Source organism: Coenobita brevimanus, chromosome 15 (genome assembly GCF_032717465.1).
Source record: "Coenobita brevimanus isolate Jiangsu-jjx chromosome 15, ASM3271746v2, whole genome shotgun sequence".
NCBI classification, from domain to species: domain Eukaryota; kingdom Metazoa; phylum Arthropoda; class Malacostraca; order Decapoda; family Coenobitidae; genus Coenobita; species Coenobita brevimanus.
The window spans coordinates 13777269-13801930 of NC_136968.1; the positions used below are offsets into that span (position 1 = coordinate 13777269).

At 42.0% G+C, this 24662-nt stretch overlaps 1 protein-coding gene across 1 annotated transcript in view; it reads right to left on the reverse strand.

The window, feature by feature from the left end:
* Positions 1-24662, reverse strand: part of LOC145390675 (putative RNA polymerase II subunit B1 CTD phosphatase rpap2) — a 206318-nt gene that overhangs the window by 146872 nt on the left and 34784 nt on the right. The window contains exon 3 of the mRNA XM_080265468.1: positions 14113-14274. Within this exon, the coding sequence (XP_080121594.1) occupies positions 14113-14274 (162 nt within the window). The remainder of the gene's footprint in view (positions 1-14112; positions 14275-24662) is intronic.

The following is a 24662-nucleotide window of genomic DNA, read 5'->3' on the forward strand; positions in this document are numbered from 1 at the left end:
TGGACTGCCATTTTATGTTTAATAATGACGTGTATAAACAGGTAGATGGTGTGGCTATGGGCTCGCCTCTGGGTCCGACTATGGCTAATGTTTTTCTCTGCTTTTGGGAGAAGAAATGGCTGGATAATTGTCCTGCATACTTTAAACCCATCTTTTATCGTAGATATGTGGATGATACTCTACTTATATTTCAAGATGAAAGCCATGCTCCACTTTTTTTAAACTACCTAAATAAACAACATAACAACATAAAATTTACCAAAGAATGTGAAGTTAACGGTAAACTCCCATTTCTTGATTTATTTATACATTAGTTAAATGGCACCCTGGTTATGTCTGTATCTTGTAAGCCTACATTCTCGGGTTTGTGTACTAGCTTTTTTAGATACTGTCCATTCATTTTTAAGGTGAATGCAATTAGAACACTTTTGTATAGAGCTTATAACCTAACTTCAACCTAAAACCTATTCCATAAGGAGGAGAAGTTGAGAGGTGGAAGAGAGAGTTATATGTAGAAAGAAAGAGAGAGGTAAAAAGATTAGTTAGAGGTAGAGAGGTTGAGAGGTAGGATGGGACTGGAGTGTATTGGTGTTGTGATGAGGAGAGGTAGATTGAGGTGGTTTGGACATGTGGAGAGGATGGGGGATGATAGTTGGGTGAGGAAGGTGAGAAGTGTTAATATTGGGGGTGGGGTTATGAGGGGTAGACCGAGAAAGACATGGGACGAGGTCATTAAGTGTGACCTTAGGGTTAAGGGACTGAACAGGGAGGCTGCAATGGATCGTGCAGCATGGACAGCCGCCGTTAGGTGACCAAGGCCGACACATGCAAGCATGTTGGAGCCTTTAAAAACGAAAACGAAAACGAGAGAGAGTAAGAAAAGAGTGGATGAGGAATTTGGAAGGAATTTGAATGTAAAGTGGAGGGACTGCAAGAAAATGCTCTGGAAAGAGGTGAAGAGAGTCAGACAGGGTGGAAGTGAAGTTAGCAGGGGAGTGAAAGTTAAAAATGGTAGATTACTAATGGAGAAGGAACAAAATGTGAGCAGATGAAGAGAACACTTTAAGGAATTGTTGAACATACAGGATGGAAGTGATGCGAGTATAAGTGGCTGGGGAATGGCAGGGAGAAGGAGGGAGGTGAGAAGACAAGAAGAAATCAGTAGGACAGAAGTTGTGGAAGCAATGAAAAAACTTAAATTGGGGAAAGCCCCAGGAATTGATGGAGTGCGTGGTGAAATGCTGAAGCATGGGGGAGAGATTGTAGTAGAATGGATGTGGAAGATGTGCAGATTGGCCTGGGAGGAAGGCCGAGTTCCGAAGGATTGGAGGTCAGGTATAATTATTCCCTTGTACAAAGGAAAAGGGGAAAAAGAAGTGTGTGGTAATCATAGGGGCATTTGTCTTCTTCGTATAATAGGAAAAGTGTATGGTAGGATACTTATAGACAGAGTTAGAGAAAGAACAGAGAAATTAGTTGGAGAAGAACAGGGAGGCTTTAGGAAGGGAAGAGGTTGTGTAGATCAGATATTCATTCTTACATCTTTAGTGGAAAAGTTTCTAGAGAACGGAAAGAAGTTGTATGCGGCTTTCATGGATTTGGAGAAAGCACACGAGAGGGTGGATAGACAAGGATGGTGGAAAAAATTAAGAATATATGGAGTAGATGGGAAGTTATCAAATGCTGTGAAGAGTATGTATGATAGTGCTAAGGCTGCAGTGTGTGTGGATGGTGAACTGAGTGAATTTTTCTCTTTGAAGGTTGGGTTGAAACAGGGATGAGTCATGTCTCCATGGTTGTTCAATCTGTACATGGATGGGGTAATAAAAGAGGTACAAGGTAGGGTAGTGGATGCTGGAGTGGCCCTGGTGAGAGAGGGTAGTGCTTGGAAACTCCCTGTACTGTTGTTTGCAGATGATACTGTGTTGTTCAGTGAAGACAAAGGGGAGCTGCAAGGCTTAGTGGATGAGTTTGGGAGAGTGTGTAAGAAACGGAATCTAAGAGTGAATGTAGGGAAGAGTAAAGTGATGGTCTTTGAGAGAGGTGAAGTCAATGAATGTACAGCAAGGCTGGATGGTGAGGAATTGGAAAATGTGAGTACGTTTAAGTACTTGGGTAGTGTGATGATTAAGGATGGAGGTTTGGAGGGTGAAGCGCTTGAAAGGGTACAGCAGGGAAGAAAGGTTGCTGGTTCCTTGAAAGCAGTGATAAGAAACAGGGAAGTGAGCATGGAAGTGAAAAAGTTACTACTTGACAGTATTGTGATACTAACTCTAACGTATGGAAGTGAAGCTTGGACGTTGTTGGAAGGGCACAAGTCAAGAGTGAGAGCAGTGGAAATGAACTATTTAAGAGGAGCCTGTGGAGTCACATGGAGAGACAGGCTGACAAATGAGGATATAAAGGAGCGTTGTGGTGTGGATGTGGATGTGATAGGAAGCGTTAGGAGGAATACACTGAGGTGGTTTGGCCATGTGAAGAGGATGGAGGGTGAAAGACTGATGAAGAGAGTGTATGTGAGTGAGGTGGAAGGGGGTAGAGGGAAGGGGAGGCCGAGGATGAGATGGAGGGATGGGGTGGAGAGGTATATGAGAGAGGGGAGTGTGAGTTGGGAGTAGGGCAGTGAAATGGCGGGGGACAGGGCGACGTGGAGGCAATTTGTTTGTGGCCACCCAGAACGGGATTGAGGCGTCTGGCAATAGATAGATAGATAGATAGATAGGTAATATTTTTGAGGAATTTTTTTGCTAACAATGGTTTCAACACTGCTCTTTTTGACAACTGTGTTAGAAAGTTCTTAGCCAAAATTTACAATCCAAAGCAACCTGTACGTACAGTGAGTAAGGAGGAAATGTATCTTTCTCTACCTTTTCTTGATACTGTATCAGAAAAGATAGAGAGGGCACTGAAATATAACTTTTCTATTTTCTATCCTTAAATAAAGTTCAGATTTGTTCATAAGAATGATTTTAAGATTCAGTCATTTTTTCATTACAAAGACCAACTACCAACTGCCCTCCACTCGTCAGTCGTTTATGAATATAAGTGCTCTAGTTCCCATACAGGGTATATTGGAAGCACAATACGAGCTTTCAAGCTAAGGGTTGACGAGCATAGAGGTCAGTCGAGCAGGTCAGGTCTCCCTGTGAGCGACCCTCCTCACTCAGTGGTAAGGGAACATTCATATATTTGTAATACTTCTGTTGATCCAAAGAATTTCTGTATAATAGACACAGGTACCAGTAAGAATCTAAGAATACCGTACTAGAATCCATTCATATTTATAAACGAAAACCCACCCTAAACAATTGTCTGTCTGCTGTCCCTCTGAATATATTGTGCAGTTAATTCGTTTTCATTCTTAAAGGCTCCAACATGCTTGCATGTGTTGGCCTTGGTCACCTAATGGCGGCTCTCCACGCTGCACGATCCATTGCAGCCTCACTGTTCAGTCCCTTAACCCTGAGGTCACACTTAATGACCTCGTCCCATGTCTTTCTCGGTCTACCCCTTATAACCCCACCCCCAATATTAACACTTCTCACCCTGCTCACCAACTTACCATCCCCCATCCTCTCCACATGTCCAAACCATCTCAATCTACCTCTCCTCATCACAACACTAATACACTCCAGTCCCATCCTACCTCTCAACTGTTCCATCGGAAACCCAGCCCCTCCAGGCCTTGGACACAGGGACGCACTGCACATCCACCTAATCATTGTCATTTCTGTACGTCTGAGCCGGCGAATATCTTCCTCCTTCACTGCCCAGGTCTCACTACCATACAGCATTACACTCCTAACACATGCTGCATACAACGACTCCTTAGCACGTAGGGAGAGTCCTCTCAATGTCAGGAGAGGCAAGAACTCCCTGAACTTCTTCCAACCACTTCTCACCCTAGCCACAGAGTTAGCTCCAGCCCCACCTCCAGCACACAACATGTCTCCCAAATAACAAAAATCTTCCACACACACTCAAGAGATTCACCAGCAAGTTCAATCCTTTCACGTCTGACAATCTCCAGCTGCTCACCCAGACATGCCGTACACATAAAATCAGCATTATCTCACAGTCTACCTCTGATACCACTACATCTCTTATGCACCCATTTATCACACACCGCACAAGATGGAATTACTTCCCATCCCCTTGTGGCAAACTGCACATGGCCACTCTCCCTCGTCTTTGACAGCACCGCCACCAACCCTAGATATCATCACTTTTGTTTTATCTGCATTTACCCTTAAACCCTTGTGCCACATACCATCTTTTCACTTCCTAAACCTTTCCTCTGCCTCCCTTTCGTTCTCTGCAATCAACACCAAATCATCAGCATACAACAACTCCCACAGGAGTCCATTTCTAAAGTCACGTGAAAGGGCTTCAAGTACCATGATAAACAACATGGGACTCAAGACTGACCCCTGATGCACACCAACATTCATGGAAAACTCATCACTCAAATCTCCATTCACTCTCACCTGGGTGTGAGCACCCACATACATAGCCATAACCACCCTAACCAGCCACTCCTCCAAGCCAAGCTTTCTCATTGCCCACTTCACCACCTCTCTAGGGACTCTGTCAAAGGCCTTTTCCAAATCAACAAAAACAAAGTAAAGATCCCTTCTCCTACCAATATATTTTTCCTGAAGCTGTCGAACAATGAATATAGCATCAGTGGTCCCCCTACCTGGCATAAACCCAAACTGCATCTCATCAATATTCACTCCTTCTCTAATCATACCTTCTAAAACTCTCTCCATTACCTTCATTATCTGATCTAAAAGCTTTATACCTCTATAATTTCCTCTTTCCAGGGCAACACCCTTCCCTTTATACACATTTACAATTACACTCTTCAGCCAATCATCTGGGACAAAACACTCATAAATAATCCTATTTATCAGGTCAGTGACTAAACTCACCCCTATATTGCCTGATGCCTTCAACATTTCGGCAGTCAACCCAGACACACCTGCTGCCTTCCCCACCCTCATCCTGCCTATTGCCTCACTCACAGTAGCAGTATCAATCAAAGGCCAAGGGCCAGACACTGGATCTGCTGGCTCTAAACCTTCCCTGTCCCAGTCAAACTCCTCATTCACCAACCGGTTATAATGCTCTCTCCATGCATCTTTAATATCCTCACTGTTCACCACTACCCTTCCTTCATCATTCTTCACACACTGCTCACCTATAATATCCCTATTATCCCTCTTCACTTGACCTGCCACCCTAAATATCATATTTTTCCTTTCCCCATGATTTAGGTTATCAAGTAATAGTCTCTGTGACTCAGACTTTGCCCTGTATACTTCTCTTCTAGCCCTACGCTTGGCAGCCAAATATTCCTCTTTGCTACCACCCTTCTTCCATTCCCAGAACAGCCTTCTTTTCTCCTTGACTGCAGCTTCTACACCCTCATCCCACCACCATGTTACTTTATGTCTTGGTGGTCCTCTTGTCCAGTTGCATGTTACATCAGTAACTCTCAAGAAATTGTTCTTGAGGGCTCTGTACTGTTCATTAATGCCTCTGTCTACAGCTCCCTGTTCAGCCACCACTCTCCTCAACTCACTATAGAAGGCATCCCTTAGTACTTGGTTTTTCAGCTTCCATATTTTCCTTCTAGGTACATAAGTCCTCTTTTTCATCACTTGTTCTTTAAGCACCTTATCACAAATCAATAGTTTGTGCTGCTGCACACACTCCTCAATTCTATAACTTTAACATCCCTCACTAACCTCGTATTGGCCCTCCTAACCAGAAAATAATCTATCTGACTGCTATTTCCCCCAGACTCATACATAATTAACCTACTGTCTCTTTTCCTAAAATATGTGTTGCACACAATCATGTCCGTTGCCTCCCCAAACTCGAGTATCCTTTCCCATTCTGCATTCCTTAGACCATACGCACATCCCCCATGCACTCCTTCATAACCTTGTGCTGCTTCACCTACATGACCATTTAAGTCCCCTCCCAAAATCACTATCTCACCATCCTGCATACCACCCCTTTAATTTAACACTATGATCTCTCTTTTATTTAAGTCGATGAGCTCATGCTCAAATAGTTCTTTTAGGATTTTAAATACTTTACAGGTCGTTTTTTGTCTTTTTTAGATCCACTGAAGATGGCATAAATGAATATGTCGAAACGTCTAGACATAATAAAAATGCTGTTCGTTGCAACACTGGTATTGCTTTTCCTGTATAAGTTGCAGTTCCCTCTGAACATGCCTGTCTCAATTGCTCTACTATATCAGAACACCACACAAAGATACTACTGTATTTAGATGTGCCCAGTTGTGGCCAGGGGTGGCCAGTGCAAAGCAAGGAGACAGACGTGTTGACTCTGACGCTGCCTGTACTTACCTAATTGTATTAACCTAATTGAGATATACACGAAATGAGCTACACTTGTGGGGTCCCGTTTCTGTTTCTCAATAAGTCAAATTTAGCTTTGAACTCGTTTAAGTTTTTAGACTAGACGATATCTTTGTCCAGGCTATTCCACAGGTCTGTACATCTATAAGGAAAACTATATTTCTTGATATCTTTCAAGCAGCTTGGCTTCTTCAATTTCATTCAGTGTCCTCTTGTTACTCTCTTATCCCATACAAACAGATCTTCTTTGTCATTTTAATCTACTCCCATCATGGTCCTGAACACTGCAATCACGTTGCCTCTCTTTCTCCTTTCTTCTAAGGAAGGCAAATCCAGCTTTTCCAGCCTCTCTCTCTACATCAGATCTGCCAGACTGGGGACCATTTTGGTTGCTGTTCTTTGTATTCTCTCAATCTTGTTTATATCTTTCTTTTTGTGTGGGGACCACACTACTGCTGCATACTCTAACCTGGGGTGAATCATGGCCACTATCAATTTCTTCATCATCTCATCTATATAATGAAAAGCTACTCTTATATTAGTCAGGAGTTTATATGTCTCTCTGTCTAGTTAATGTGTTTTTCAGGTGACAAACTATCCTGGACCACCATTCCCAAATCTATCTCTTCTCTTGCTTTTGTGATTGGTTCATTACCCATCAAATAATTCAGTGATGGCCTCTTGGTACTTTTTCCCATATCCAAAATATTACATTTCTTTGCATTGAATTTCATTTCCCACATCTGGCTCCATTCGTGTATCCTATCCAGATCCTCCTGCAGCATTTTACAATCCTCCTCAACCTTTACCTTCCTCAAGATCTTTGCATCATCAGCAAACAGACTTGCATAACTGTTCACTCCATCTACCATATCATTTATGTAAATCAGGAACATTACTGGCACCAACACCGAGCCCTGTGGGACTCCACTTCTTACTTCCCTCCATCCAGACATCCTATCCTTTATTACTGTCCTCATTTGTCTGTCTCTCAAAAAGTCTCTCATCCATTCCAGGAAGTTCCCCTTCAGTCCTCCTATATGCTCTAGTTTCCACATTAGTCTTTTATGGGGTACCTTGTCGAAGGCCTTCTCCAGATCTAAGTACGCACAATCCACCCATCTCTCCTGAAGCACGTCAATCGCTCTTGAGTAAAAACTCGATAAGTTGGAAACACATGACCTTCCACTTCTGAATCGAAACTATCAGCCAAAATATTCATCTCTTCCATATACATTACCCATCTATCTTTCAGAATTCTATCACACAATTTTGTGACCATGCTGGTTAGAGACACTGGTCTATAATTCAGGGGTTCTTCCCTGTTTCCTCCCTTATAAATTGGTACCACATTTGCCCTCTTCCATTCTTGAGGCACTTTCCCCTCTTCCAAAGAACACACAATTAAACTGTGAATCCTATCCGCCAGTTGTTCTCTGCATTCCTTCAGTACCCAATTAGAGACTCCATCTGGTCCTGGGGCTTTCCTTACATCTTGAGTTTCCAGTAATTTATATACTTCATGTACTTCCACTTTTATATTTTTTATCACTACATTTCTAGTCACTCCCTCCCCTTCCACAACCTCCTTGTCATTAGTGAAAACTGATTGGAAACATTTGTTCCTTATTTCTGCTTGCATTGCCACATCTTTATTGACCTCTCCTTCTACTTTCAGTTTGGTGATTCCTTCCTTTAGTTTCAATTTGCCATTGACAAATCTATAAAACAGTTTGGGTTCATGCTTACATTTGTCTATTATACCTTTTTCAAAATTCCTTTCTTCCTCTCTACGTATTCTTGTGTATGCATTTCTAGTTCTTTTATATTCTTCCTTCGTTTTGTTGTTACCTCTCTTTCTCCAACTGTTCAATGCAGTGTGTCTCTCTTTTTTTGCTATCATACACCTTCTATTAAGCCACTCCTTTCTCCTGTTTTCTTTCCCCTTTACTCTTGGCACAAATTTTTCCACTCCCGAATTATAGAGGCCTAGAAAAATATCCCACTTCCTCTGTATCTCTCTTGTTTCTCTTAATTTTCTCCAATCTGCATTTTCAAAAATTTTTCTCAATCCTGTAAAGTTTGCTTTCCCAAAGTTGTGTCTTCTCTGCCTATTAAGCTCATCTCTTGGCTCCACGTTCCCTGTTATCACCTGGAACTCAATGACCACATGAACACCTTTTCCAATATGACACAGATATTTCAAAGATTCTATTACACTGGGTTCTTTGGTAAACAGTAAATCTAGTCTTGTTGGTGTCTCCTCACCTCGGAACCATGTCTCTTCTTTAACCCATTGCGTCATCACATTGTTCACTGTTATATTTAATAATATAGTACCCCACGAATCTTCGCTGCCTCCTGAGTCCCATTCCTCCCAGTTCATCTTGTTACAAATGAAGTCACCCATTTAGATAATATTGTTGCTTTTCTCAATATTTTTCTGTAAATAACTAACAACATCTGACAACATTTCCTGGTATTCATCATCACTCTATGCTCTTGTCTTTGGGGGAACATACACTACCGCCATATCTCTCTTGCTATTCTCTCCAGTTTCTAATTTCATTTTTACCACTTCGACCCCGCCTTCTCCCATTTCCATGGTATCTATATTTATGTTGTTCTTCACTGCTACCATCACTCCTCCTCCCGTCTTGTCTTTTCTGTCTCTTCTCCACAGTTTGTATTTACCATCTCCCATATGAACATCAATATCTTCTCTTAATTTGGTCTCTACAAAGCACATAACACCAGGTTCATGTATCCTCAAAAAATCATTGATTTCTAGTCTTGCCGATATTAAACCATCAACATTAGTATATGCCACCTTCACATTATTTTTGATGTTTTTTATACCTTCTTTTCTCCTTCTCTCCATCAGTACCACTTTCTTAATTTCTGATCCATAACTCTCCAATAAAACACTGTCTTCTCTTCCTCCGTTGTCTGTTCATTTTTTACCATTGCTTCATTTACTAACTCCTTAATATTAGCTCTTTCTTCTTCATTTACTAACTCCTTATTATTAGCTCTTTCTTCTTCATTTACTAACTCCTTAATATTAGCTCTTTCTTCTTCATTTGCATCTCTCCTTATCCAAACATTTTTTAACTCTTCCTTGTCTGATAATTTCCATGTTCTACTGATAATTTCGTTTAATTTTGCCTGGGACTTAAACCTTACCTTCAATGGCCTTGCCCCTCCTTCCTCATACTTTCTTAACCTAAACACCTCTTCAATCTCTTCTTGAGCTTTGTTGTTTTCCTCCATGACTAATAATATTATTTCTTTTACCTTATTCAGTTCTTCTCTTTCTCTTTCTGATCTTATTGGCATATATTTTTCTTTAACTCCTGAAATTATTACATTTTTTCTTATCTGCTGCATCCCTGGCTAAAGATTCTCTACTTCTGTGTGTGTGTGTGTGTGTGTGTGTGTGTGTGTGTGTGTGTGTGTGTGTGTGTGTGTGTGTGTGTGTGTGTGTGTGTGTGTGTGTGTGTGTGTGTGTGTGTTCTTACCTCTTACCTAATTGTTCTTACCTAATTATATCTTTACAGGAATGAGTTAAGCTTGTACTGTCCCGTGTCTTAAACCATATTTATCATACATATCCTTGAATTTGTGAATTGTTTTGGCACACACTGTTACATTTGGTTGTGCATTCCACTGATCAATTGCTCTATTTGGAAAACTAAATTTCCTTCCGTCTTTATCACCTCTCTTCTTATGCAGTTTTTTGCAGTGTCCTCTTGCTGATGCTTCCCCATACACTAGGTAATCATTTATGTCTATTTTCTCCTTCCCTGATATGCATTTATATAGCATAATCATGTCACCTCTTTTGCTTCTCTCCTGTAGTGTTGGTAGATTCAATTTATTTAGTCTTTCTTCGTAGCTTAGATCCTTTAAGCTTGGTATCCATCTTGTAACGGCTCTTTGAACTTTTTCAATCTCGTCTATGTGTTTTTTGAGATGAGGACTCCAGACCACAGATGCATACTCCAGGGTTGGTCTGATGAATGACGTTATTATCTTTCTTAGCATGTCTTGATTTATGTATGTGAATGTTATTCTCATATTTGCAAGCAGTGTATACATGTCCCGTACCTTCTCACTGATGTGGTCAGCCGGAGACAGTCTGTTACTGATAATCACAACACTCTCTCTTTCTGATATGTGTAGGGTTTTACTTCCTAACATATAATCCCAGTCAGGTCTTTTTCCACTTTTACCAAACTTGATTATATGACACTTGTCCACACTGAATTCCATTTGCCATGTATTACTCCATTCATGAAGTTTATTTAATTCTTCTTGTAGCTCTTTACAAGAGTCTGTGTTAGTAATTCTCATTTGTATTTTTTGCATCATCTGCAAACATATTTAGATAGCTTTCATTTCCAGTGTTACTGTCTATATCATTTATATACCCGGTACACTAAAAACATGATTGGTGCCAGCACTGAGCCCTGTGGTACTCCACTAGTCACTTCTTTCCATGATGAGTAATTTCCCTTTAGTACTGTTCTCATTTCTCTTTTTATGAGAAAATCTTGCATCGAACAAAACAGTTTGCCTCGAATTCCTCCTTGATGGTACAGTTTCCATAAAAGTCTTTGGTGTGGTACTGTGTCAAATGCTTTCTTGAAATCTAGATACTAAATAGATACTGTGTGTGTGTGTGTGTGTGTGTATTTACCTATTTGTATTTACCTATTTGTAGTATACAGGAATTGAGCAATGCTCGTGTTGTCCTGTCTCCATATCCACATTTATCAAGTCTACCTTTACACACATGAATGTTTTTCTCATGCACCACCTCTTTGTCTAAGTCGTTCCAAATATTTAAGAATATACCTAATTGTGATATACACGGAATGTACTATGCTCGTGGGTTTCCGTCGCTGTTTCTCAATAAGTCGAATTTAACTTTAAACTCGTTTATGTTTTTAGACTGGACGATCTCTTTGTCCAGGCTATTCCATAAGTCTATACTTCTGTAAGGAAAGCTATATTTCTTGATATCCTTCAAGCAGCTTGACTTTTTCAATTTCATTCCATGTCCTCTTGTTGCTCTCTTATCCCATACAAACAGATCTTCTTTGTCAATTTTATCTACTCCCACCATGGTCCTGAACACCGCAATCATGTCTCCCCTCTTTCTCCTTTCCTCTAACGAAGGCAAATCCAGTTTTTCCAGCCTCTCTCTGTATGACAGGTCTGTCAGACTGGGGACCATCTTGGTTGCTGTTCTTTGTATTCTCTCAATCTTGTTTATATCTTTCTTTTTGTGTGGGGACCACACTACCGCTGCATATTCTAACCTGGGGCGGATCATGGCCACTATCAATTTTTTCATCATTTCCTCATCCATATAATGAAATGCTACTCTTATGTTAGTCAAGAGCTTATAAGTCTCTCAACTATCTTGTTAATGTGCTTTTCTGGTGACAAACTATCTTGGACCAGCACTCCCAAATCTTTCTCTTCTCTCCTTTGTGATTAATTCATTACCCAAAAAATAATTCAGTGATGGTCTCCTGGTACTTTTACCCATTTCCAATATTTTACATTTCTTTACATTAAATTTCATTTCCCACGTCCGGCTCCAATTGTGTAACCTATCCAAATCCTCCTGCAGTATTTTACAATCCTCCCTCAACCTCTATCTTCCTCAAGATCTTTACATCATCAGCAAACAGACTCGCATAACTGTTCACTCCATCTACCATATCATTTACATAAATCAGGAACATTACTGGCGCCAACACTGAGCCTTGAGGGACTCCACTTGTTACTTCCCTCCATCCAGACATCTTTTCCTTTATTACTGTCCTCATTTGTCTGTCTCTCAAAAAGTCTCTCATCCATTCCAGAAGTTTCCCCTTTAGTCCTCCTATATATTCTAGTTTCCACATTAGTCTCTTATGAGGTACCTTGTCAAAGGCCTTCTCTAAGTCTAAGTACACACAATCCACCCAACCATCTCTCTCCTGTACCACATCAATCGCTCTTGAGTAAAAGCTCAACAAGTTTGAAACACATGACCTTCCACTTCTGAATCCAAACTGACATTCAGCCAAAATATTCATCTCTTCCAGATATTTTATCCATCTGTCTTTCAGGATTCTCTCACACAATTTTGCGACCATGCTGGTTAGAGACACTGGTCTATAATTCAGGGGTTCTTCCCTGTTTCCTCCCTTGTAAATTGGTACCACATTTGCCCTCTTCCATTCTTTTGGCACTTTCCCCTCTTCCAGTGAGCATACAATTAAGCTGTGAATTTTATCCGCCAGTTGTTCTCTGCATTCCTTCAGTACCCAATTAGAAATTCCATCAGGTCCTGGGGCTTTCCTTACATCTTGAGTTTCCAGTAATTTATACACTTCCTGCACCTCCACTTTTATATCTTTCATCACCGGAACATTTCTAATCACTCCCTCCCCTTCCACAAGCTCCTTTTCTTTAGTGAAAACTGACTGGAAACGTTTGTTCATTATTTCTGCTTGCATTGCCGCATCATTAAGGACCTCTCCATCTACTTTCAGCTTGGTGATTCCTTCCTTTTGTTTCAGTTTGCCATTAACAAATCTATAAAACAGTTTGGGTTCATCCTTGCATTTGTCAATTATACCTTTTTCAAAATTCCTTTCTTCTTCCCTACGTATTCTTGTGTATTCGTTTCTTGTTCTTTTATATTCTTCCTTTGTTCTGTCGTTACCTCTCTTTCTCCAATTGTTCCACGCCTTATCTCTCTCTTTTTTGGCTATCATACACCTTCTATTAAACCACTCCTTTTTCCTGTTTTCTTTCCCTCTTACTCTTGGTACAAATTTTTCCACTCCTAAATTATAGAGGTCTAGAAAGATATCCCACTTCCTCTGTATCTCTCTTGTTTCTCTGAATTTTCTCCAATCCGCATTTTCCAAAAAGTTTCTCAATCCTGTAAAATTCGCTTTGCCAAAGTTGTATCTTCCCTGTCTATGAAGCTCGTCTCTTGGCTCGACGTTTCCTATTAACATCTGGAACTCAATGACCACATGATCACTTTTGTGTGTGTGTGTGTGTGTGTGTGTGTGTTTAAAGCAATGCACCCAATGTATGAGGCCTGGAATGGCCATTGTTAATGTTTTCATTTACATTATAATACATTAATTTCTTGCTGCAGTGTGTGGATAGTTATACAATATACTTTTAAATAACCTAGTTGTTTATGTTTGTGCAATATTAGTGTGACCAAGAGAGTTGAGTATGAGGTCAGCTTGAGATGTAACTGCTAGTTAAGAATGATGGGTGGGGGTGATTTGGGTAGGGGTATGGGGGAGGGTTAGGTGCTGCAGTAGAGGCAGGTGGAGCTCATTTTGTCCCCCTCTTCCCTCTTCCCTGGGTATATAGGGGTAAGAAGCGGGCAACCGAGCAGAAACTTTTGCTCATGAGTGTACTGTATTAATACAGTATTGAATTTTATGCTTCATTTTAATCTTTTACTCACAGGTAACATTGTAGTACAGCCAATTGGGGGTACCAATGCAACATCCAGCGTTCTGCAATACCCGGCATGGAGGATGGCAGAATTATGCTGGATAACCGAGAGTTTATTGTATGGCAAGAAACATAACAGAGGAAACATTTATCACAAGAAGTGCGGAAGGCTGAGTTAACGATACCTTTACTGTATCTATTTTCAGTTTATCTTTACTCTTCTTACCCTGCGTTCTGTGATGTTGTAGACATTGTTGGAGCGGATGATGTAGGTGCGGGGACCAAATGTGTCCGTAAAGGTACTGGGGCACAGTGGGTACCCACACAGGTCTGAGATGGCGCGCTCAGCTATTACATCATCATAGATCTCAGGGTTGATCCACTTTACCTGCCACAAGTGGTGGTATGAACATTATACAGTAATATTTTCCTGTATGTCAGGAATATGGTCCAAAATAGCACAGTTTTTTCATATAATCAGTACAGAAAGTCCTTCTCATATGTCTTATCTTTTTACTTTTTGTTATGATTTCACAGTAAATTACAGTCAGGCCACATTTTATGTTGCTGTTTTTTTTTCCTTGCTATTCATTCCATAGTAAATTACAAATTAACTGCCTATCACAGTTCAAATGCAGCCAGTCAACCTCCTTTAACAATTTCCCATTATGTCCAGTAATGCTTGCATTAAAAATATTGAGCTATCACTGATATACAACATAGACTTACTGTACCTGAAAAATATTGAGCTATCAATGATATACAACAAAGACTTACTGTACTGTATAGTGGAAAAAATGAACAATAATCACCTCATGAGGTAGCAGAGGAGCTTAATTAAGTCTTTTTTCTGTGATTACAGTAGTGTACTTATAAGTTAAAAAAGCAAACATCTACAGCAGTGGTTCATAACCTTTTCTGCTCTGTGGTTAACAAGACTAACTTAAATAACTTCTGTGGCTCCCATCTAACCTAAATCATCTTTTCCTGAAGAAGTAAACAACAAATTATCACTAAGTTAAGCATGTTGGGGATATGATATTTTAATTTGGGTAATCAGAACTAATGATGCAGTGCATGCAAATCAATTAACACTCAAAAGGTGTTAACTTATGAGCACGATAAAGTTAAAATATATTCTTGCTAAAAGTTGGGCTATCAGTGATTCAAGTGTCACAGTTATGGCACGGCAGCAGTCATCCTGATTATGAAACCATTTATGCGGCTTCAACTTGATGCTCAATACCTTAGACAATATTGCTTCCAAGAGACTGGTACACAAGAATTTGAAAAGCACCTGGATAGCCAACTGGCTGATAAAGTAACAACCAAATCTCAACAAAGACCCCACCAAAATCCTCAATAAATATGTCTTTAGCAAATGTACAGACTCTTAATTCCAGAAGTGACCTTGCATGCCTCCAGGTATATACTCCATGAGAAGCTGATGGAAACGAATTTCTTGGAAAATTCTGCCTCTGGAAAATTATTTGGAAATTCTGACTCCAGATACTCAAGATTACCCATGACTCTCCAAGAAACATGCTATGGCCCCCCCATAGGGCACTGAAACCCAAGTTGGGAACCCTAAATCATGAGTTACAGTAACAAGAATGGTCACTGACACCAAATAATCATATACGATAATATAAATTAAGAACGGTGAATAAAACCCACACTTGAAGACGGAGAATTTATTTGCCAAACAGTTTCAGTGGACACTATCTTCAGTGGTCAAGACAAGGAGAAGGGATGACATGCTGACAATACAAGGGCTTCTTTTTATGGGTGTGTATGTGGGAGGGTGGGGGGTTGAGGTGGGGTGGGGTGGGTTGTAACCAAGGAATTCCCTAGGTCGAAAGGGGATATCATCAGACAGGTCAGGTCAGGTCAGATTCCTATCTGACCTGACCTGTGTAGATGCAGGAAGGGACATATCCACGATGGACCTTATTATGAAGTCCATGGTGAAAAAGTCTCTTCCTGCAACTACACAGGTGAGGTCAGATGGGAAAATGACCTGACCTGTCTCGTGGTATCTCCTTTCCCCCCTTGGGGAATTGCCTGCTTACAACCTACCTCACCCCACCTCTAACCCCTACCCTCCCACACACACACCCATTAAAAGGAGCCCTTGTATTGTCAGCATGTCATTCCTTCTTCCTATCTTGACCACTGAAGATGGTGGCAGTGTCCATTGAAACTGTCTGGCAAATATATTTTCCATCTACAAGTATGGGTTTTATTCGCCATCTTTGATTATCACGCCAGAGTTATTTATCCAGCCAAATTTTAAGAAAATAGTACTAAAAAGGCAAATAAAATTTACATAAATACTTAAATATTAACAAGCTGATGATTTCACCCTGCATTTACTATCTTTTGCATGTTAAAAATCACTCTCCCCATGCAAGCAATCATTATCCATGGATTCAGGTGCACCAGATAATGACAGTAATTGAAGGAGCCCTGCAAAGTATGATAAGTTAAAGAGTGAATACTGACGTGATGTAGTTTCGGCTTATGCCAGGCAAAGGGACCATCAATGAAACACTTAGTGTTTGACAGCTTCTGAAAAAATATATAGGAAGAAAGCATGCGCTGTACTGTACTTCATTTTTGTTGATTTGGAGAAGGCCTTTGACAGTTCCTAGGGAGATGATGAAGTAAGCAATAGGAGCTGGGGATAGAGGAGTGGCTGGTTAAGGTGGTTATGGCAATGGAAGAGGGTGCTCGCACCCAGGGGAGAATGAATGGTGTTTTTCTGTTAACCCATTGGCTACCAGAGTTCCTGTGCTAGAGATTTTGCTGGAAGGGTGCTAGGTGTACCGCCCTCCGCCTGTCAGCTCATAGTCACGAAGCTCATAGGTCCCTTCCCCGGGGTTTCCTTCTTTAATGGAGCTTGAATATGCCCAGTTCCGTCCTATACTGAGGACACTGGGCGCTAATGGGTTAATGTTAGCAAGCATCTGGGGCCAGTTTTAAGACCCTTATTGTTTACATGGTGCTTGAAGCTCTCTTACATGATTTCACAACTGGATTCCCATGGGAGGCATTGTATACTAATGACTTGGTGTTGACTGCAGAGAATGAGAGGGAGGCAAAGGAAAGATTAAGGTAACAGAGAGATAGAAAGGGATACAATGGTTTGGGGAAATGCAGATATAGTAAAAGTGTTGATATCTATGGCTGATGGCAGTACTGTCAAAGCAGGGGTAGTGTGACCATGTGGAGTCTGCCACATGATGTGGGAAGTAACTTCAGCTTGTGCAGTGTTTGAGGTAAGTGGGCGCATGAGAGATTTACAGTATGTTATCGTATTAGAGGTAGACTGTGAAACAACGATGACTTTGTGTGTGTGATGTGTAGGGGAGAGCACTGAGAGACAAGAGAGGTGGGAAAGGGTTGACCTTGCTGCTCTGAGAGTATGGAGGAGTTTGGTTACTTGAGGGACATATTATATGCTGGAGGTGGGGCTGGAGGCGGAGCTAGCTCTTTGGTTTGGGTAAGGAGTGGGTGGAGGAAGTTCAGGGAGCAGTTACCTCTCCCTACACTGGGAGGGCTCTCCTTCCAAGCTAAGGCATATTTGTATGTGGCATGTGTTAGAAGTGTAATGCTGCATGGTAGTGAGACCTGAACAGTAAAAGGAGATGACATTCGTATGTTCAAACATACAGAAATTACAATGATTAGATGGATGTGCAGTGCATCCTTGAATGAACTGCCTGGGGAAACTAGGTTTATGGTTCAAGAGCTGAGAAGGGGGATGGGACTGGAATGTACTGATACTGTGATGAGGAGATTTTCGGCAAACCGAAGCCAAGTAAGATCAGCAAGTCTCTTGTCATAATACCTTATATTTTTGAATTGATAAACAGTGTGCTGATGTTCAGTATTATTGCACTCACTCATGGTCAAATGCTATTGTATACTTCATATCATTTATAAAATCATCAACATGCATGCGTTTGTTGACCTTGGTCACCTAATGGCAGCTCTCCAGGCTGCTTGATCTCCGGCAGCCTCCTTATTTGATCCCTTATTTCTGAGGTCACACTCTATGACCTCATCATGGGTCTTTTTCAATCTGCCTTTCACCACTGTACCCCTGATGTTCAAACTTCTCACCTGCCGCACTCAGTTGTCATCGTCCATCCTCTCAGCATGCCCAGACCCTCTCGATCTACCCCTCCTCATCACAGTATCAATACATTCCAGTCCCATCCCCCTTCTCAGCTCTTGAACCATAAACCTAGTTTCCCCAGGCAGTTCATTCAAGGTTGCACTGCACATCCATCTAATCATTGTCATTTCTGTATGTTTGAACATACGAATGTCATCTCCTTTTACTGTTCGGGTCTCACTACCATGCAGCATTACACTTCTAACACATGCCACATACAAATATGCCTTAGCTTGGAAGGAGAGCCCTCCCAGTGTAGGGAGAGGTAACTGCTCCCTGAACTTCTTCCACCCACTCCTTACCCAAACCAAAGAGCTAGCTCCGCCTCCAGCCCCACCTCCAGCATGGGAGTGGCTTAATTGCCGCCAGATCTCTTTAGCTGTCTCCATGATTTTCTTAGTGTCCACAGCTAAAGGGGGTATCACACGGTACATCGTATCAGGAATGGCCGAGGAAGATTTAAGCGGAACAAAACTTGAACGCTATCACACACATTCCTCATACTGTTGCCAGAGCTCTGTCTCAGTTGTAAACACACAATTACTTTATCGACATCACAGTTTTCTCGGCATAGGAAATATTAACTTTTTATAAGGGTTTCAAAACGATTGATATTTATTCTAAAATACAGTATTAATAAATATTCAGTGTTAAGCTAAATTTCAATGCTGTAGTACAATATATTCTTTCAAGTTGAATGGGTTTTGTTCACACTGTTTTGCCCGTAGTATCCTCGGCAGGAATCCGTTCAGATGCATTCCGAATGCCCGTGGTATCATCGGCAATTTTACCACGTTACTGTTCTGATTAACCATCGTATCCTCGGCAAACCTCGTATGAAGTGCCGTGTGAATAAGTTTCACTTAGCCTGTCTTCAAACTCGACGCGTGATAGCGGTCTTGGGGTGCGTGATAGCATGTATGGTTGCGCATTTGATGTGTGCGTGATAGCAGATAAATGTGATAGCTGAACGCGCGATAGCAGGGGGTTGAGTGTACACAACAGCCATCTATGGCTTTGAAATGAGTATAAAGGAGGAGGATACAGAGTAGGGTCTGCTATCAGTCATCACAGACAGCTGAGTCTCTGTAAGGAAGAGAAGGTGAGATTTAGTGGAGGAGAGGTGGTGTTCAACATAAAGTTAGAGGAAAGGCCGTGAATGTTGCAGAAATGGAGAAGTATGTCTTGGCCATCATTGGGAGAGGGGTGAATGGTGGGGGATTATATGGTACCACATGTAGCAGCCGTAGCTCAGTGGGTTAGAGCGCATCGCTCTGACCGAAGGGTCGGAGGATCGAATCCACCCAAGGGTCATTGGTAGACATCAAGAAGGGCATCCGGTCACAAAATGCTACACGCTCCAGTCCAAAAGTCCTCTATGCAGGGGCAACGCCTTAGCCCTTCGGGGATACCTGGCGTAAAATCAATTTTTTTTTTTTTTTTTTCACACACCCCAGGGACTCCAAGGCTTGGTGTTGCAAAGCCATTTTAAACAAAACTTTGAATAAGGACTGTAGTGTGTAATGTGCATGTAGCCTGGTGCTCACAGTTAGAGGAACTTGTATTGCTGAGCATGCTAGCCTACTGTCTATGTTACTGAAACATTTAAGAAGTTCAGCAAAGAGGGATGGTCAGAAGTTAGTCCCCAGGGCTGATGAAACAGGAACTCCAGGTCTCCCTGTCACCAACTTGTCATTCACCTTGTAAGTACTGCCCTGTTCAATTGGCGCTACAGTCTTCTCCCTATACTGCATAACTGTTCAAACATAAAGAAATACCCTTAAATACTGTAATAAGCATGATAATATGTCATTGTTCTGTACGTCAGCACCATAACATCAACAAGTTCATCTATCCATGAGGAAGTCTCAGGTGTCCAAATTTATAAATACCGAAAATATTTTTTTCAATGCACCAAGCAGCGGTGCTAATTGCATCATGATATGTGCATAAGAGATGGTGTTACACAGATATGTATTCAGAGGTTAATGGAGCAGTGCACTGGGTGGCTGCGTACACGTGAAGATGTGAGAAGCACCAGCCTGGCAATGCTTATTTACAGCCACAGGCAGAAGTTAACTGAAAATTTTCTACCAGTACTGAGTACTGTCTTCCATATCCCTTATTCCTTCCCATACAACTGGATATTCTGAATTATTATATTACAGTACCCTCATGTCCAGTACGGTATTTTTGTCAGACAGTACTACTATACTGGACTAAATCCGTACTGGACAAACAACAGACCTTATGGGAGAAATGAATAATGTCAGACGAGCCTTGAAAAAGTCCCCCACAAAATTCAACTTAACGACATTTTGACACAACTATGATTATACCAACCTTTAAGGTGAGTGGTGATGGGCCTGGGAGGGATGGGGGAGGGGTTTCTGAGGCTGTAGGAAGTCCTACTGACCCCCCGGAGGAGGGTCTTCAGGATCCTGAGGAGGCCTCTCTGACTCAATCTCCCTCATAAATCCCTCATTGTCACACACTGACACATCGTCGTCTTCATCATCAGGGGGAAGTGCAATACTGCAATTTGAGTGAGTGGAGGGGGGAAGAGGGAGGGGGAGGCCGAGGATGAGATGGAGGGATGGGGTGGAGAGGTACAGTATACAGTATGAGAGAGGGGGGTGTGAGTCAGGAGCAGGGCAGTAAAATGGCGGGGGACAGGGTGACGTGGAAGCGATTTGTTTATGGCCACCCCAAACCGGACTGAGGCATCTGGCAATAGATAGATAGATAGGCTGGCACACGTCACGAGACACAAGGAAGGCATACTGGACTGGCGCGGCAGTACTAGGGAAACGTTCCTCGGTGTTGGCCATCTTCCCGTGCGCGCGCAGGTAGTAGTATTGGATGCAGCACGTTAGTACTAGAGCAGAACTCGAATTTGGCCCACTTTGGCGGACGATCCATACTAGCCCTACAAATCCATACTACAGTAATAAATTATTTAATTTTTTGGCTGACCGTACTGGACGAGAATAGTACTGGACAAATGCGTACTGGACGCCAGGGTACTGTACATATGACTGAATATTCTGCATTGTGGGGGAGCCCACCATCCACTCACTCAGTGTCGTGCTGCTCTTGGGTGTCTACCCTGTCCGCTCCTCCATCCTTGTTTCCTTCCATCTTCTTCTGTCTTTTTTCTTTCATTCTTTTCTCTTCCTTTTGCCTACGGGTGACTTTACACTCCCTCTTCTGTTTTTAATTCCTTCATTCTTTCCTCTTCCTTCTGCCTGTGGGTGACTCTACACTAAGTGACAAGCCAAATGGTTTCCTGTACACCAGGAAACCATTTACTACACTGGGTGGTAACCATGTAACCAAATTTTGGCGCCTGGTGGTTTAGTGGGTAATTATTGTGCTCCAGTTGGATTGAACCGGTGAAAGTTTATATCCAAGGGGTGATTGGGGTTTATTGCTCATGTATTGCCACTCAGGGATGAGTGAGGCTGGTCACTCTCATCTTAAATGTCAGGACCAACTGCCTAGCCCCGGGCTTCTACGCTCCTCATGGGGCAACGTAAGATTGGATGATGATAATGATGATGATGATATACTATCTCATGTAATTCACACTGCTATGACAAAACATTTATGTAACACCTATCATAGACCCAGCTGGTCATCACCATGACATCAAAATTTAGCTCATGGCTGTACATATGCATAAGGCCTAGCAGTGCTCAGCTTGAGTAAATGTTGCCATATGCTGATATTTTTCAAAGTAACAAAACTTTTGTCCAACTGTCATGATCATGTACTTACTTCACCACTACTTTGTGATGGTACAGAACAAATATTAAAAATATATATAAGCTTATGAAACTGTCAGGTCTGCCACAATCATCAACTTCATTATGAAGAATGCATTAACAGAAATGTGCTGTTTGGATGACTTATCAAATTGGAGGGTTATATATATTTCTTTTTCCACTATACAAACTCAGGTCCTTTCAGACTTGAAGTGCATTGTATATATTTTTTTTTAAATGAAATTACAAAATAGATTTCACGGTCACATGATTTTAAGTCTGAGATTCACAATACATAATACTTAAAAACCATTCTTTTAAGATTTACACCCAAAGTTTTTAAAGGTTGTTAGATCTCTGGGTAATGGTACAACGACTAGAGACATTCTTCTTTAATACTGAGGTAGGTGCGTATATTACAAAGGTGGCTTAGGAACTGAACTGTCCTTAACATCAGTGATAACAAATGAACTATGCCTCAAGAAAGGAAACTTAACAGTCAAGACCCATTCACCTCCCGTCTCCTTCCATTCACACTTACTCGAAGCTTTATTGGATAAACATACACGCTAGATGGCAGCACTGCACAATTATAACCCGATTCGAAACCTCAGTCATATACCACAATCATACAAATACTATACACCTCCCCCCAAGATGGCAGGGGTAGGTGGTGGAGCCCTGACATCTGACTCTTCTTAAGTATTTGAGTCCCACTGCACTTGAAGTCGTTGCGGGGGCCTCTTTTGGCGTGTACTGCGTCGAAGTTCAGATGTATCCAAAGGAACACTTGTGTCCATGGAATGGGAAATCGTGCTCTTGACCTCTGAGGTCTTCCTGAATCCTGGGGACATAAGACGATGTGGCCCCAAAAACTTCCGATTCCTACGTAAGAATCTTCCGCTACCCAGCTTGACTAGGTAGTCTCTGTGAAAGCCAATACCAACAATGACTCCCATACGGTCCCATCGCTTTGTAGCTGGGTCCTGCATATCCACATAAGCACCAATGTGTAGTTTCTTAAGTGGTCTAGCTGAAACATCATGTCGCTGCTTAGGCTGTTGACAGAGGTGATCGGCTTTGGCATCACAGACATCCGCCGCACGTTGCCACTCCGCTGCAAAAGAACGATAATGCACAGGTATTAGTGATCGTAAAGGATGTCCAAACAAAATCTGTGCTGGAGACCTTCTATCACCACGAGGAGTATTACGCAGCTCCAACAGACCCTGTGCAAACGCGTCCGTGTCCTGCTGCCCTCTTTCAGTTGTTGTTTGGATCAGTTTCTTAGCGATCTTCACAGCAGCTTCTGCGTGTCCATTTGCCCTGGCGTGATATGGTGAAGTTACTTGATGTTCCACTCCCCAGCGAGCCAGGAAGCATCGAACCGTGGAGGATGCAAACTGAGGACCACCATCGGTCCTGAGGACCATGGGAACACCTGTGTCTGCAAACGCTGAACGTAGAGCTGTCACTAGATGAGCTGCAGAAGCTGGTCTAGGGCATGAAGACACACAAGGCCAGCCAGAAAGTCTATCAACATACACTAAGAATGTCCGACCAGCCACATGAAAGTAATCTGCGGACACAGATTCAAAGACATGACTAGGTATGTCCTCCGTTATTAAAGGTTCATTCTGTTGACTTGGCAGGAGTGTGCAGCATTTACAGCATGCGCCAACAGTATCCTCAATATCTTTATCAATTCCTGGCCAATAAACAGTCTATCTCGCACGGCGTTTAGTACGGTCTATACCTTGATGTCCTTTATCCAAGTTTTCCAGCACCTCCCTACGAAACTCTCTGGGAATAACCAACCTAGCTCCATAGACTATAAGTCCATCAACAACGGCAAGCATCCTATGCACTTCCCAATATGGCCACAGGTGAGGTGCCAACTCCTTCCTCAATGTAGGAAACCCTTCCATGATAACATTACGCAAATTAACATATTCTGCATTTCTGTCCCCACCTTCTCTAACCTTCTTCATGGTCATGTCCTGCAGTGGCGCCAATCTGCTGCCATCCTCACATGCAGTACTCAGAACAGCTTCCACCGCAGCGTGTAACGGGTCACTGGTCTCCGACATCTCACCATCAGCAGGATCTGACACATGGGCATGGGATAGAGCATCAGGCACACAATGAGATGAACCCTTCTGCCAGCTAGCTGTGAAGGTGAAAGACGTTAACTTCTCCTTCATACATTGGAGTCTGGGGTTGTCAATTTCACCTAAGAGTTTACTGTTGAGTATTGGTATCAATGGTTTATGATCCACCAACAGGTCAAAATGTGAGAGCCCAACTAGATATACACGGCATTTTTGCATAGCCCACAATACTGCTCCCATCTCCAACTCTATCATTGCATATCTTGATTCAGTGTCAGATATTAATCTCGAGCCACACTGCACTAACTTCCATACCTGATCATGCCGTTGTAACAACACAAACCCAAATCCATGAAGTCTTGAGGCATCTGTCTGTAACACAGTGGGAAGTGCAGGGTCAAAGTGGGCCAAAACAGGAGGAGAAACCAGAGCCTCCTTCACTCTTGCAAACGCCGCATCATGTTGCGATGTCCAACACCACTCGTTGCTAGATTTCAGTAGATCTCTTAATGGTTGCGCTGCTGCAGAAACATCAGAGGAAAATTTACCTAGTTGACTGGCGAGTCCCATGAATGACCGAAGATCTGTGATGTTTTGTGGCGTAGGAAAATTAGAGATGGCTGTGATCTTCCTCAATCTATAGTATAACCCTCACTGGAAATAGCATACCCACAGCATTCTACATTTCTCTTAGCAAACTGGAATTTCTCTGCAT